The 14927-nt window shown below is 36.4% G+C and overlaps 1 protein-coding gene across 1 annotated transcript; it reads left to right on the top strand.

Annotated features, from left to right (window-relative positions):
• Positions 1-416: 416 nt before the first annotated feature.
• On the top strand, positions 417-13162 carry LOC141326424 (uncharacterized). Its single transcript, XM_073835172.1, has 7 exons — positions 417-914; positions 2944-3027; positions 3310-3398; positions 4695-4880; positions 5134-5271; positions 6307-6499; positions 9220-13162. The coding sequence occupies exons 1-7, from the start codon at positions 674-676 to the stop codon at positions 9519-9521; spliced, it is 1233 nt and encodes a 410-aa protein (XP_073691273.1). The 5' UTR covers positions 417-673; the 3' UTR covers positions 9522-13162.
• The last annotated feature ends 1765 nt before the right edge of the window (positions 13163-14927 follow it).

Genomic DNA, 14927 nt, shown 5'->3' with positions numbered 1-14927 from the left:
AATCACTCCCTATCCAATTACTACAGTCCCTTTAAATAACCAAGCAGTCCTACCTTCAGTTATCTCTGATTTCAGCATCCCCCCGTTTCTATTTTCTGTTCACCTCCAGCTAGGGGGAGCGCTATTGGGTTCGGGCCAAATGCCGAGCTCGGACCCCTCTCCCTGGGCAGGGGGAGTGCCCCGGGCTCGGGAATGACTACCGAGCTCGGAGCCCTCTCCCGGACAGCATGCCGAACACGCTTAACTTTTACGCTGTTTATTATATGCAAGAGCGAACTCGTGAATACACGTACATAAAGAACCTTTGGCACAAATATGCATTGGAGCCTTTACCAAATCTGTTTTGCTAATATCTTATTACAGTTTTAACTAAGCGTGATTTTTACTGCGTGAGAACATGGATGTGTTGCGTAAGAGCGTGTGAAAAGTGTCAATTGCGTTAGAGTTGTCAGACCTGTTCTTGTTTAAGTAGCATACGACCCGCTGCTGACACTGGAAAAAATGTTACCATGCCAAGTGCCAATCCGGAAGCCATAAACACGGAAGTGTGAAAAAGGCTAATTATTCATGCCTGTAAGCTGCTTAGATCAATGGTTATTGAATAGACTAAATCAAAATTCATCAAAGGCCTGATGCACTTTTGTGGAATACTTTACAGTGCAAAGGAGAAGCCATGAGCTTCAAAACACTGAAGGATTCAGCTCGTTTACTCCGTCGTTGCTTCCTCAAACCTCTTCGTGTTTTTCACGTGGATCAGGTGCGGCTCTTCTATGAGTCCCAGAAGATGGTTACGGGATCAACCGTTGTGGACCTCCGCAGCGACACAGTCACCAAACCAGGAGCAGCCATGCGCCGAGCCATGCACGAGACAGAAGTCGGAGACGATGTGTATGGAGAAGACGCTACGGTCAATGGTTAATAGTTAGGGATTGGCACAAAGTCAGTTGCGTACTTCTGTTATTTCAAAATCTTATTCTGGTAGTTAAATGGTTAAAGTCGTACTTTCATCTGTTAAATACATTAACGGATTTTGTAGATGCAACATTGCTCACATATATCTGCATTTTCACCGAGAGGGTGCTTGCTGCAGAGCCATATGGGAGTAGTTACTAGCTGGAGGTAATGGGTGGAGATAGACACCTAACCACACCCTAACCCTACCCACACATTTGTTCACACAGGGAGAGCTGGAGGCCATTTGGCTCTGCAGTGAGCAGTGCTTGTTTTTACCTGCTGTTCCTATAATGACACATAAACAATTACAGACAATGTAGGCTATGCTTATGCTTTAATAACTAAAATTAGTTGATTATTCACCGACTAATAGTCTGATGTTTCTCACCATTACAAGGTGTTAACCACCTTTTTGAGGTACTCAGATGCTACTTTGTCTATGCATACACTACCAGTCAAAGTCTTTGAACTGTACGATTTTTAAACAGTAAGTTTTTTAAAAAGAATTCTCTTCTGCTCACCAAGCCTGCAATTATTTGATCCAGAATACAGCAAAAGCTGTAATATTGAGAAGTTTATTACAATTTAGAATAACTGCTTTCTATTTGAATATATTTTAAAATATAATTTATTCCTGTGATCAAAGCTACATTTTCAGCATCATTACTCAGTCTTCAGTGTCATGTGATTCTTCAGAAAACATTATACTATGTTCATTTGCTGTTCAACAACAACAACAACAACAATAATAATAATAATAATAATATCAATATTTAAAACAGTTGAGTCTATAATTTTTTTTTTTTTTTGAGGGGGACAGACAAAATTAATACTTTTTATTCACCAGAAATGCTTTAAATTGATCAGAAGTGACGATAAAGACATTTCTAATGTGACAAACGATTACTTTTTCAGATAAATGCTGTTCTTCTGAACTTTCCATTCATCAAAGAAAACTGAAGTAAAAAATATCAGAGTATGAGAATGATTTCTGAAGGATCATGTGACTGGAGTAGTGGTGCTAGTTGATAGTTGATGATGATAGTTATTTTAAATAGTAATACTATTTCACAATACTACTGTTTTACTGTGATTTGCAGCCTTGAAAAGACATTTTCAAAAACATAAAAAAAATCTGTATAAAAATCTCTCTCTCTCTCTCTCTCTCTCTCTCTCTCTATATATATATATGGAACTTCCTATTTTTAGTTTTCTGTTTAGATATATTTTAAAATGTAATTTAATTATTCCAGGCACACTCTGATTTGCCGTTCCAAATATATATATATATATTAAATAATTTATTTATTTAAATAAATAATTTGTTGTTGAAAACAGCTGAGTAGATTTTTTTTTCAGGTTTCTTAGATGAATTCAAAGTTCAGAAGAACAGCATTTATCTGAAATAGAAATCTTTAGTAACATTATAAATGTCTTTATCATCACTTGTGATCAATTTAAAGCATCATTGCTAAATAAAAGTATTAATTTAATTTAATTGATTAAGTATAAATTAAGCTTTTGAATGGTATTGTGTATAATGTTACAAAAACTTTTTGTTTTAGATTAATGCTGATCTTTGGACCTTTCTATTCATCAAAGAATCCTAAAAAATATTTACTCAACTGTTTAAAATATTGATAATAATAATACATTTATTGATAAATTAAGTGTTTCTTGAACAACAAATCAGCATATTAGAATAATTTTTGAAGGATCATGTGATACTGAAGACATGGAGTAATGATGCTGAAAATGTAGCTTTGATCACAGGAAAAAAAAATACATTTTAAAATATATTCAAATAGAAAACAGTTATTTTCAATAGTAAAAATATTTCACAATGCAGGCTTGGTGAGCAGAAGAGACTTCCTACAAAATACAAAAACATTAAAAAAATCCAAAACTTTTGACTGGTAGAGTTAACCATATGCGCTTCTATTAAGAAATGTATACATTAACTTTTTTTTTTTTTTTTCATTTCTGTAGAACTACAGAAATTTGCTGCTGACATGTTTGGCATGGAAGCGGCGTTGTATGTCCCCACAGGAACGATGAGTAACCTGATTGCAGGTGAGATTGCAGGACGGTGCCCGGGGCTATTAATAAAACCTATTTACAATTGTCAAGGTAAAATGGACACGTCTAATGCTGTTTTCCAGTGTCACTGTGGTCTGTCAATGGCTGAGAGTTGCCGCTGGCTATTAATATCTAATATTTCAAAAATAATAATGATCTGCAATTCATCTTACAGAAATAGCTCACTATTTTTGGAATTTTGTTCTTGTTAGTGACCAGATGTTCTTTCCAACAAACATGTTGCCCTCATATTTCTTTTCTCTTTTTTGGTCTCAGTTATGGCGCACTGCAGAGAAAGAGGTGATGAAATGATAGTAGGTGATCTCTCTCATATTCACATTTACGAGCAAGGAGGAAGTGCACAGGTATGAACATAGGTCTCTTACACAAGGCTTGTATTGTCTTTGTCTCTTTGGTTATTCCTTGTATTCCTATATCAATATAATTTTTTATTAAATACTGCATGATTTATGTAGCACAGAAAGGAGCCTTCCAGTTAATATTAAAATGTAATTTCCACCACAGAATGCTATAAACACAATCATAATTTGGAGATTTGGTGATGAACATGATGCTTTAGAAAATTCAGTTTGTTCTGTAATGCATTTAAACTATCATTCCAAAGGCTGAGGTCAAAAAGATTTGTTTTAATGTTTTTGAAAGAATTCTTGTGCTCACCAAGGCTACGTTGATTTGATTAAATTTTGTTAAAGGATTAGTTTACTCCAGAAGTAAAAAATTCCTGATAATTTACTCAGCCCTATGTCATCCAAAATGTTCATGTCTTAAAAAGAATGTAAGGTTTTTGAGGAAAACATTTCAGGATTTTTCTCCATATAGTGGACTTCAATATGAGCCAACAGGTTGAAGGTTCAAATTGCAGTTTTAATGCAGCTTAAAGATGCTTTACACAATCACAGCTGAGGAAGAAGGCTCTTATCTAGCAAAACAATTGATCATCTTTTAAAAAAAAGTATATACAGTCAAGCCCGAAATTATTCATACCCCTGGCAAATTCTGATTTAAAGTTACTTTTATTCAACCAGCAAGTTTTTTTTTTAACCTGAAATGACACAGGCTTCTCCCAAAAGATAATAAGACGATGTACAAGAGGCATCATTGTGGAAAAAAATATTTCTCAGCTTTTTTTTTACATTTAAACAAAAAGTGGCATGTCCAAAATTATTCATACCCTTCTCAATAATCAATAGAAAAGCCTTTATTGGCTGTTATAGCAATCAGATGCTTCCTATAATTGCTGATCAGCTTTTTGCATGTCTGCTATGGAGCGATGAGCTCCAACTCTTTCAGGTTGGCGGGTCTCCTTGCCATCACCCTGATCTTTAGCTCCCTCCACAGATTCTCAATTGTAGCTTGGATTATTTGGAATTGTATAGAACTTTGCATTTTCCCATAGACTGTGACAGTTTGCAAGGGGTATGAATAACAATAATGCCTCTTGTACATCATCTTATTATCTTTTGGGAGAAGCCTGTGTAATTTCCGATCAAAAAAATAAATAAATAAATAAAAACTTGCTGGTTGAATAAAAGTAACTTTAAGTCAGAATTTGCCAGGGGTATTAATAATTTCGGGTTTGACTGTATATATCACATTATATGTAGTCTGATATATAAACATACTCTTGTTTTTGGTTATAGCTTGCAGGCGTCCATTCTGCAGTAGTCACTACCCTTGGTGACGGCACTTTTGACTTAGACCAGCTGATCTCCAAGATCCGACACGGTTACCCTAAACCATACTACCCACGCTCCCGCTTGGTTTGTGTGGAAAACACGCACAATATTCAGGGAGGCCGTGTTCTCCCACTCTCCTTCCTGCAGGAGGTTAGATATTTGTTAATCGTTGGTTTATGTAAGTAAGGATAGCAAAATAAAGTAAACAAAAATTCAGTCGACTACCAGTAAAATTTTTAACTCTGAGTGCTTGTCTTATTTTATTACCATTTTGTAAACTATAGCGAATAAACTTTGATAATGTGAGAAATTGCCTGTATACATTTTGGTTTGATTGTATGTTAAAAATGTAAAAATGTAGAAGGTTTGGACATGCATAACTGTATGTGTTTCTCACTCAAAGCTCTGCTCTGTGGCTGATAAGTTTGGTTTGGCTGTGCATATGGATGGAGCAAGGGTGATGAACGCAGCTGTGGCTCTGGGCGTCCAACCCAATGTTATACTGCAACACTGCGACTCTGTCAGTGTGTCTCTGTCCAAGGTAAGCACTTAGTTTCTCACAGGGTCCACTTTATGATAATACAATTTCTGTTATTATAGTATGGCTATTTTCTAGTTATTCTATTTCTGCTACGTGTTGACGTTGTACTATTCAGTATGTCTGATATGAAGTTAATCAAATAATAATAGAACGGATGTTAATTCAACATGTTGATTTAGAACAATTATTTAAAAATATGTTAATTTAAAAGTTTGGGGTCACTTTTTTTCATTTTGCAAGGATGCATTAAAGGGATAGTCTACTCAAAAATTAAAGTTCTGTCATTTATTACTTACCCTCATATGTTGTTCTAAACCCGTAAGACCATGTAAATGCTGTTTTTTAACCTCCTATTCATTAAAGAGAAATCCTGAGAAAATGTAAAATGGTTTTCACAAAAATATGAAACTGGACAAGTCTTTTTAAAATTGATAATTCACCTTTAACAGTAGTGTGACTCAATAATAGAAAAAAAAAATACATATTATTAACCAGCAGATTTCATGCTTTACAACAAGCTTCCAAGCCAAAACTACAGACATTTAGGGAAAAAGCAACCATCTGTATTTAAGGTGTCCTTTATAAATGAGTGCATGTTCATAAGCTCATATAGTATAACAACTGTTTGATTATACTTGAGTGATTTGAAAGTTGTTTAAGTTGTGTACGTCATACTTTATTCATATATGCCAATATGACCACATAACCAACCAAATGTTACTACTATTTGAGAAAGTGTCAGTTTAAGTTTACAATTCAGAGAGAAAATAGAAAAACTAAATTGACTGGTTTCGGCATGAAAACAATTTTACGTTTACAATTTTAAGTGGACTTCAGGTCAATGTTGTTGTTTTTTTTTTAACTAAAAATTAAATATCAAAAATAGTTTTCATAAAAATGAAACTTAAAAAAGGAAAATACACTACCAGTCAAAAGTTTTTGAACAGAGAGAATTTTCTTTGGATCAAAAAAATGCAGGCTTGGTGAGCAGGAGACTTCCCTAAAACAAACAAACAAAAAATCTTACTGTTACAGGGACTCGGGGCACCTGTGGGCACCATGCTGGGAGGGTCAAAAGATTTCATACAGAGAGCAGTACGTGCCCGCAAGGCACTTGGAGGTGGAATTAATCAGTTGGGTGTCTTGGCAGCAGCGGGTAAGATTGCCCTATCAGACATGATTGGCAGACTGGAGGAGGACCACAGGAATACCAGAAGCTTTGCTCAAGGTGACAGAACCCTGAAGATTTGCTTCAGCCCTCAGCATGAAACTGCACAAGCACTGCAGGCATGATGCTTTAGTTAGTCTGTGCTTTTCTTAGATCATGATTATAAAAGAATTAAAGGAATACATTAAGCATATGAAATACTCTTATTCACAGTAGCTTGAGTTAGTTCATTAGCACCACCGTTTTGTTAGTCATCTAATTATACAGGTTCGCATTTGCCCATAATGCTGTATGACTGAACATAGTTTTTTAAGTCTCCCTGCAGTCAGTCATTTTATACCATTATGCTCCTTTTTACAGTATATACGTCTCAGGTATCCCCAGAATGTTTTCAGCTCAAAATACCCCACAGATCATTTATTTTATAATTTTGAAAATGCCCATTTCGAGCAAAGCAGAAACACAATGTTTTCGTGCATGACTCTTTAAAAGCAAATGAGCTGCTGCTCCCTGCGCCATTTTCCAGAATAGGACTGTGCTTTTACAGCTCATACTTTAGATACTCTGCTAAAAAACATCTGTTTTCACACATTCGAAGCACACGCACAGAAAGAGGCTGACACACGGCATGTACTAAACTTAGTTCCCTCTCAGTTGTTCATTCCAACGTTACGTCGAGTGACATACTTTTTGGGGATCGTACTTGAGACCCAATCACCTCTGAGCTAAAGAGAAAAGGCCAATAAACATTGGCGAGTTGAATTTGCATCCCCCGTACATACGGGTATATAAGGAAGCGGCGTGCAACCACTGATTCAGATTTCTGCTTCAGAGCCTCACATCTTGCTATCATTGAGAAGAAGGAAGAGAAGAAAACAAAGATTTCTCCCTCCCTGGTTGCTCGATCAGCATTGTGCAATGCATTCTTTGCCTTATTCTGTGAAGTGCGGCCCCTTTGTGAATGCACCGTTGTGCAATGCTCTTCCCTGGGCATGGCGATCTAAAAGAGCAAATTTCTTACACGGTCATTGAAAGTATCTCTGCAAAACGTGTACTTCTGAGTGCAGTGGCTTTTTGTCTTCCACTGACGGCCACGATCACTGTCTCTCATGCCTGGAACAAGATCATGCTAAGGCACCATTTGCTGAGATCACACCTCTCATTCACGAGACAGCAGCCCTCGTCCTCTACCCCTTCCAGTTTGGCGGGCTGTAAAGGCTGCAGAGGCTAGGGCGATCTGAGACAAAGCAACGCACTGGCTCGCATGTCAAGTGGCTGCTCAGTCCATGTCAGACACTGAACTGGTGTCCATGCAATCTGAATTGGTTCGACAATTGGTTTCTGGGTGCGGGTAGCGTCCTTAAAGGGAGGACGAGGAGCAGGTCTTGCTGGTTGCGCTGTACTGGACCACCTGGACCTGGTTCTCTGACCTAATGCTCTTTGCGACAGCCCCTCCCTGAAAGATCCCCCTGATGAAGGACCTTTTTTCTCAGAGGGGGGCACGATTGTGTCACCAGCATTAGACCTTCCCCAGGCCATGATAGAGATTATCACTCAGACTAGAGCCCCCTCTACGAGGTAGGCCTATGCTCTGATATGGGGTCTGTCCATTGATTGGTGCTCCTCTCGCTGAGAGGACCACAGAGATGCTCGGTCGGAGTGGTGCTCTCCTTTCTGCAAGAAAAGTTGGATTGGAGGCTATCCCCCTCCACTTTGAAAGTGTATGTCACAGCTATTGCGGCATATCACGATGCAGTTGATGGATCATCCCTAGAGAATATCACCTGATCATCAGATTCCTTAGAGGTGTGAGGAGCATCAACCCTCCTATACCACACCTCGTTCCCTCTTGCTATCTGTCCATGGTCCTCCAAGGCCTCTGAAGGGCTGCCTTTGAGCCGCTCAGTTCAGTTGAGCTTAAATATCTGTCACTTAAGACCTTTCTCCTGACTGCACTGGACTCTATTAAGAGGATAGGGGACCAGCACACATTCTCTGTCAACTAATTATGCCTGGAAATTGGTCCGGCTGACTCTGACGTGACCTTGAGACCCTGGCATAATTGTGGCATTTTCCAGATTTCATCAAAAAGTAACGTTGTAACATCGGAGTGAACGACTGAGAGGGAACGTCTCGGTTATGAAGGTAACCCTTGTTTCCTGAAGGAGGGAACGGAGATGTTACACCCTATTGCCACAATCCTGGACTGCGCTGCGCTGGTTGCACGCCGCTGCTTTATATACCCGTATGTAAGAGGGAGTGGAGCAGCATGCAAATTCCACTCACCAATGTTCATTGGCCCTTTCTCTTTAGCTCAGAGGTGATTGGGTCTCAATTTTATAATGCCATCTCATTGCTCTCTTTGTTGAAGGTGTATTTTAAATATATTTTCCCTACGAATCCTGGACTCCTGCTCAAAATTATAAATTAATATAACGACAGCTGCAAAAATGCAACAATAAATCTGCAAAGCTGTTTTTGCTCCATCCTGATGGATGACAGCTGAGCGGAATCCGGAAAATAGCCCCTGGAACTTTGACCAATGAGAGGAAAGTTTACTAGCGCATGACTTTATTAACATTTAATATTAACACATTTGGTTCGTTTAGAAACTTTACTATGTGAAAGAGAACCGCACCAAGAATAAAATGCAACATTGTAATAATTTTATTCCCCGTATAGGAAAAGATAAATCAATCTACACAGGTGTGAAAGCACCCTTAAACACAAAGTTCTATTATAAGATTCCAATTGAATGTTTTTTGCATTTTCTCTTGTAGGATTGTTACAGTGTGACCCTCCTCTGTACCAGGTGGATCTGCCCACTGTGGAAACCAACATTTTGACGTTCCGTCTGCAGGACACTGAGATGAGCCCGGCGGAGTTCTGCAAGCGGATGGCAGGTGTGGATGAAGAAGAGGTGAAAGCTCTGGGCCAGGGGGTCAAGGTTCTGATGTTACCCCTTGTCTGGGGCATGGTCAGGGCTGTGTGGCATCTGGGCATTAGTGAGGAAGACACTAAGCTGGCTTTACTGAAAGCTCAGTTTGTGGCCCAACGGCATAAGTCTATCAGGGCAGCATGAAAAAAGCTCTTGACCAATCAGAGGTCTATTTACACCCAGTCTTTTTGTCCAAGGGACCATTTTATGGAGTGCATACTTATCACCTTTTTTTTTTTAATTTACAGTTTTCTTGAAATAGGTAATTTACGTGAAACTAGTAGATCTGTAAAAACAAATATTTTATCTAAAAACAAATATTTTTATATTTTAAATATCTGTGTCATGTCACCTGTAGCATTTTCTCCCCTGTTGGCAAAGGAATGGACCTGCCTTATATTCTGCTTTTCACTGCAATCACCAATCTCACTCCTGAAGCATAACTTTTAGAAGCTGCAGGCAACTGTCCATGGCTGCATTTACTAATAACGTTGTCTCTATGAGCTTTATGTAGACTCTAATGGTATGCCTTAACTAAAGCTGTACCTTTTCTAGGCGTGTTCACAAAACTTTACCTATAATAACACACTGTTGCTGCGTCCTATTTAGCCTGCTTATACTATGCCCTAAAAGTACAGTATGTCCTCTTTTTGTAAAGAATAAGTACATACTTTTGAGTATGTAACAGAATTGTTGGCAAGCTTTGGGACATACTACTTCATCATGACTGCGTCTTTAACAGACGCTCTGTTGCTTAGTCACCTAAATCCTGTCACTGGTTAAACTGCCCTGTCAATCATCACAGTTAGCATGATCTACTTTTCGTTTAATTTTATTTCCTACCATATTAGAGAGAAATGAAGAGGCAAGTTCTTTCACAAGTCATGCCGAGAACTCTGCTCTCATGTTTGCATAATGATGCATTTAAAAGTGACCAAACCTATTATTATAAAAGTTCATAATGTTGCTGCACATAAAATAAAATGCGGATAATATTAAATAAATATTTTTATCAGTTACACATTGATAACTTATGCTGCGTTTTTGAGCCCGTAAATCACGACTTCAAACCATGACTCACAACTTTGTAGTGTTTGTAGTTCTAATCAAATCCTCCTTCACCCTGCAATGTGTTGTGGGCGATATTAGCCGTTAGAGTGCGCATTGATCCGCACATCGAATTCTGAAGTTAAGTAGTAGACCATCCGGGAAACTTTGGAATACACTTATAAACATCCTACGATTTGCGACACACTAATTCTATTTTAGAAGACTATTAGGACAGAGGGTATGCGAATTGGGATGCAACATGTCTCACTGGATGCAACAGTCTGCTTCAGTATGTTATGTGTGAAAAAGTGGTGTTCTTTATAAGATATGTGTTGATTTCAATTAAAAACAAGGCACTCTTTCCTGTTAGAATGCAGCAAAAATTACTTTTAAAGATTAAAAAAAATAAATAGTACTGGGTGAATTTTTATCATTGTAGGGTGGTTGTTTGCACATTGATGTGTGTTGGTAGTTTGTGCACACAACCGCCCTACAATGATAAAAATTCACCCAGTACTATTTTTTTTTTAATCTTTAAAAGTAATATCCGCTTTTTAAAATCAGGTCATTCTCAGCTTCTTGTCGGTGTGACCTCACTGAGCTGAAACAGTCCCATCGCCATAGTGATTTACTCAGGTGCGGGGAAGACAAGAATGTCTCCGATTGTGCGATTGTTGTTGGATGTAATAATAAACACAGCAGTCGTCATTTACTGAAGATGCAGAGGAAAATGTTACTTTAGTTTTTAAAAGGAAAGCGCTGATCCCAATCGACATATGTTATATGTCCGTGCGAATCGTTCCTGATAAAGCTTCACCCAAAGCAGAAGTATAAAGGTTTTTATGTATCTTTGTGAATGGCCTTGCTTAATAATGTGCTTGTTGGCAAGTTGGCAGCTAAAGTAAACATTACGTCTCATAATAAGGCAAGGCAAGTAGAGCTTGGTGCCATTTAACGGGGCCATGTCTTAAAATGAGTTGAGTTTTTGCAGAGCTGCAAGACTGTTTTTTTTTTTTTACACTACTATTGAGAATTTTTAACCAAAGTATATTATAGACTTTTCACTAAGACCCTAAAGAATCATATGAACTTGTGGAAAATGGGCATCCGATGACCCCTTTAACAAAAAGGAAAAAAGGCGTTATTTATATTACCTAATTGATATATGTGACCCTGGACACCAAAACCAGTCATAGGTAGCATTAGTATATGTGACCCTGGACCACAAAACCAGTCTTAAGTCGCTGGGGTATATTTGTAGCAATAGCCAAAAATACATTGTATGGGTCAAAATTATTGATTTTTCTTTTATGTCAAAAATCAATAGGAAATTAAGTAAAGATCATGTTCCATGAAGATTTTTTGTAAAATTCCTACTGTAAACCTATCCAAATGTATTTTTTGATTAGTAATATGCATTGCTAAGAACAAAATTTGGACAACTTTAAAGGTGATTTTCTCAGTATTTAGATTTTTTGCACCCTCAGATTCCAGATTTTCAAATAGATGTATCTCAGCCAAATATTGTCCTATCCTAACAAACCATACATCAATGGAACACTTATTTATTTTCATTTTCAGATGATGCATACATCTCAATTAAAAAAAAAAATTCAAGCAATCAAGCAAAAACCATACATCAATAGAAAGCTTATGTATTGAGCTTTCATATGATGTTTATATCTTCATATAATGTTTTGTGAAAGTTAACTTTATGACTGGTTTTGTGGTCCAGGGTCACATATTTGTGGCAATAGACAAAAATACATTGTATGGTTGAAAAATATTGATTTTTCTTTTATGGCAAAAAAAAAAAAAAGGTTGTCACTTTTTCACCCCTGATTTTAAAACTGCAAAATGATGCATAATTATATTCAATATTTTGCACTCCAGTTGGAAAGCCAAGACTATGTGGTACACCACTTGGTGTGTGTACATACTGTGAACACACTCGCACTCACTTAATGGATTCTCACAATTGACAACTGACAGTTGAATTTTGTTTAAACACTTCAAGCAGCTGAATCAGTTTGAGGCCTTTTCAAAAAGATGGCATTGTGGTTTTTATTGTTTTTATCATTGAGCTTGACTTTCTTTGCACCTTTGCTTTGTAAACACACGGTCAGTATGTGAGATTGAGCTTGTGCAAGACAATCATTTGTGGTTAAAAAGTATATAAATTAGTATTTTTCTTAGAAAATGACAGATCATTTCACTAGATTTTCCTCGACTGGGATTGTGTAGAGCCCTTTGAACCTGCACTGAAACGGCAATTCAGACCTTCAACCTGTTGGCCACCACTGAAGTCTACTATAGTCTACTATATAGATAAAAATCCTGGAACGTTTTCTTCAAAAAAGACATGAATGTCTTGGATGAAATGTGACATTGAAATGTGAATGTGAAAGTAATATCACAATGTGAAATACTGTGTGCTCATAAATGAGGGTTTAATTCTGTGGTGAAATGTGGACATTATTGGAGTGGTTTTGTGAGATTGGCCTGTTCGCATTAATTTCTTTTTTTGATACTATGATATATACACTCTACAAAGAGCAAACTTTTCGTCTGTTTGGTGCTGACTGTGCATTATGACTCTTCACGTGAATTTTTTTCGTGATTATTATTAAAATATTGTATTTTCTACTTGCTCTCCTTATTAACATGATGGTGTAAATGTACGTTGTATAACGTTCTCAGGGATTTATATAATAAAATAATATAATTCTAAACAAGAGGTGACTCAGATTAATGGTTTTATTCCTGTTGGATCGGAATTACATTGTTGTATTGAGTTTATGCATCTTTACTCAAGTGCAATTTAAACTGACTACTTGTACTTTACTCTTTAGATTAAATTTCTGAAGAAAAAACTGTACTTTTTATTTTTTACAATTTTCGTTCTGTTTTAAGCCATTAGCCGTGTAATATATTAGCTGAATGCACAAAATGATGTAAAAAAATGCAAATCATAAGAAAATATGTTCCATTTATTGTAATTAACAAGATGAAGTGCTTTTAAGATTATATTACATCTAAATTTCCCAAACTAGGGTTTATAGAGGAACTGCAGGGGTTTGTGAGTTTAATGAAAAATCATGATAAATAATAATAAATCAAGAGTATTTCTATAGTCTAGTTTTAAAATAACTAGATAGCAATAAATTCTGAATAATGTATTGCTATTGTGTGAATAATATGTAATCATGTAATTGATAAAGTAACTGTTGTCTGATTACAAGTATTTTAAAATGAAACTTACTCTAATTACTAGTACTTAATTTTTGATTACATGCAAATATTCAATGTAATGAGGAAAATAAATTACTAAAGAGTTCAAAATACATTAAATAATATATTTTATGAAATGCAAAAAAACTCTTGATGAACTGGATGATTTAAATCCAACAAGATGTAATGCAGGATCCAAAGACATAAGTGCATGTTTGCATAAACTTCTGCATAAAATATCTGCATAAAAATCTAGTAGACAGAAAAAGACATTTTCCATAGACTGGACTGCTGTGGACTGTAGGCCAATGACAGGCCTATGTTTAATGAACATAGAATTAAAATTTGGGTGAACTATCCCTTTAATTATGTTTCATCATGTTTTTAAAACCACAATTTGATTGTCAAACAGAGCATTTTCATTATTACATTTTCTTTATTTCACTGGTTAATACAGTTCTGATGTCTTTTTGAAAAATAAACAAAAAGCTAGACTCTTAAAAAGGAAAATAAACTAAAAGACTAACAAAATTTAAATAACAACGTTGGTGTCATATATTGAAGAAACAATAATAAACCTTTACATATCAACTCAATGCTTGATTTTGAACATTTTCAAGAAGGGAAATGAACGGAAAAGATAAACAACCTTAGAGAGTCAACCTTTAGTCAAACAGACAGTAAGATGTTAGTCAGTCCACCACTTTCAATGTAAATGTATACAAGTAGGTGCATAATAACCATGCAAGTGTTTGCAATTCATCTTGCATTTGCACTTCCTGTACAAGCACAGAAATAAATGCCCTCTTATCTATTCTCAATTACGTACAACAGCAGTATCAAAGATGGCACACAAAATGTTTGATAATATATTTTGTTCTCGGTATGAAACACACTTGATGAAAAATGTAAAGAAAAATGTGTTTGTGAGCAGCAGGTGAACAAAGTCTGAAATTCTTATAAAAAACAGCAATGCTCACGTCGGCAGTGTGTGATGCAGAGATCAGAATGATCCAAGAATAAACTGGCATCAGAAACTACAACTGACAAGTTTGGTTAATGTTCCTAGCTGAACTTGACAGTTGTTTTGAAAGTGTACTCCTCATTAAAGGTCAATGTATAACATGGGAAATAACTGACGATTCAAAGAAATATATATATATATATATATTTCTTATACAGCAAGTTTTTTTTTGACCAGAAATGACGCAGGTTCTCCCAAAAGATAATAAGACGATGTACAAGAGGCATCATTGTGGAAAAAAATAT

Source organism: Garra rufa, chromosome 2, assembly GCF_049309525.1.
Source record: "Garra rufa chromosome 2, GarRuf1.0, whole genome shotgun sequence".
In the NCBI taxonomy this organism is placed as follows: domain Eukaryota; kingdom Metazoa; phylum Chordata; class Actinopteri; order Cypriniformes; family Cyprinidae; genus Garra; species Garra rufa.
Note: the sequence above shows the minus strand (reverse complement) of the source record. Positions and strands in the feature narration are given on the sequence as shown.

Excerpts from the sequence above, each read along its gene's own strand:
- LOC141326424 (XM_073835172.1), top strand. The coding sequence starts at position 674 with ATGAGCTTCAAAACACTGAAGGATTCAGCTCGTTTACTCCGTCGTTGC. Across the intron at positions 3,399-4,694 it reads AGCAAGGAGGAAGTGCACAG|CTTGCAGGCGTCCATTCTGC; the intron begins GTATGAACATAG and ends TTTTGGTTATAG. Across the intron at positions 6,500-9,219 it reads TACCAGAAGCTTTGCTCAAG|GATTGTTACAGTGTGACCCT; the intron begins GTGACAGAACCC and ends TTTCTCTTGTAG.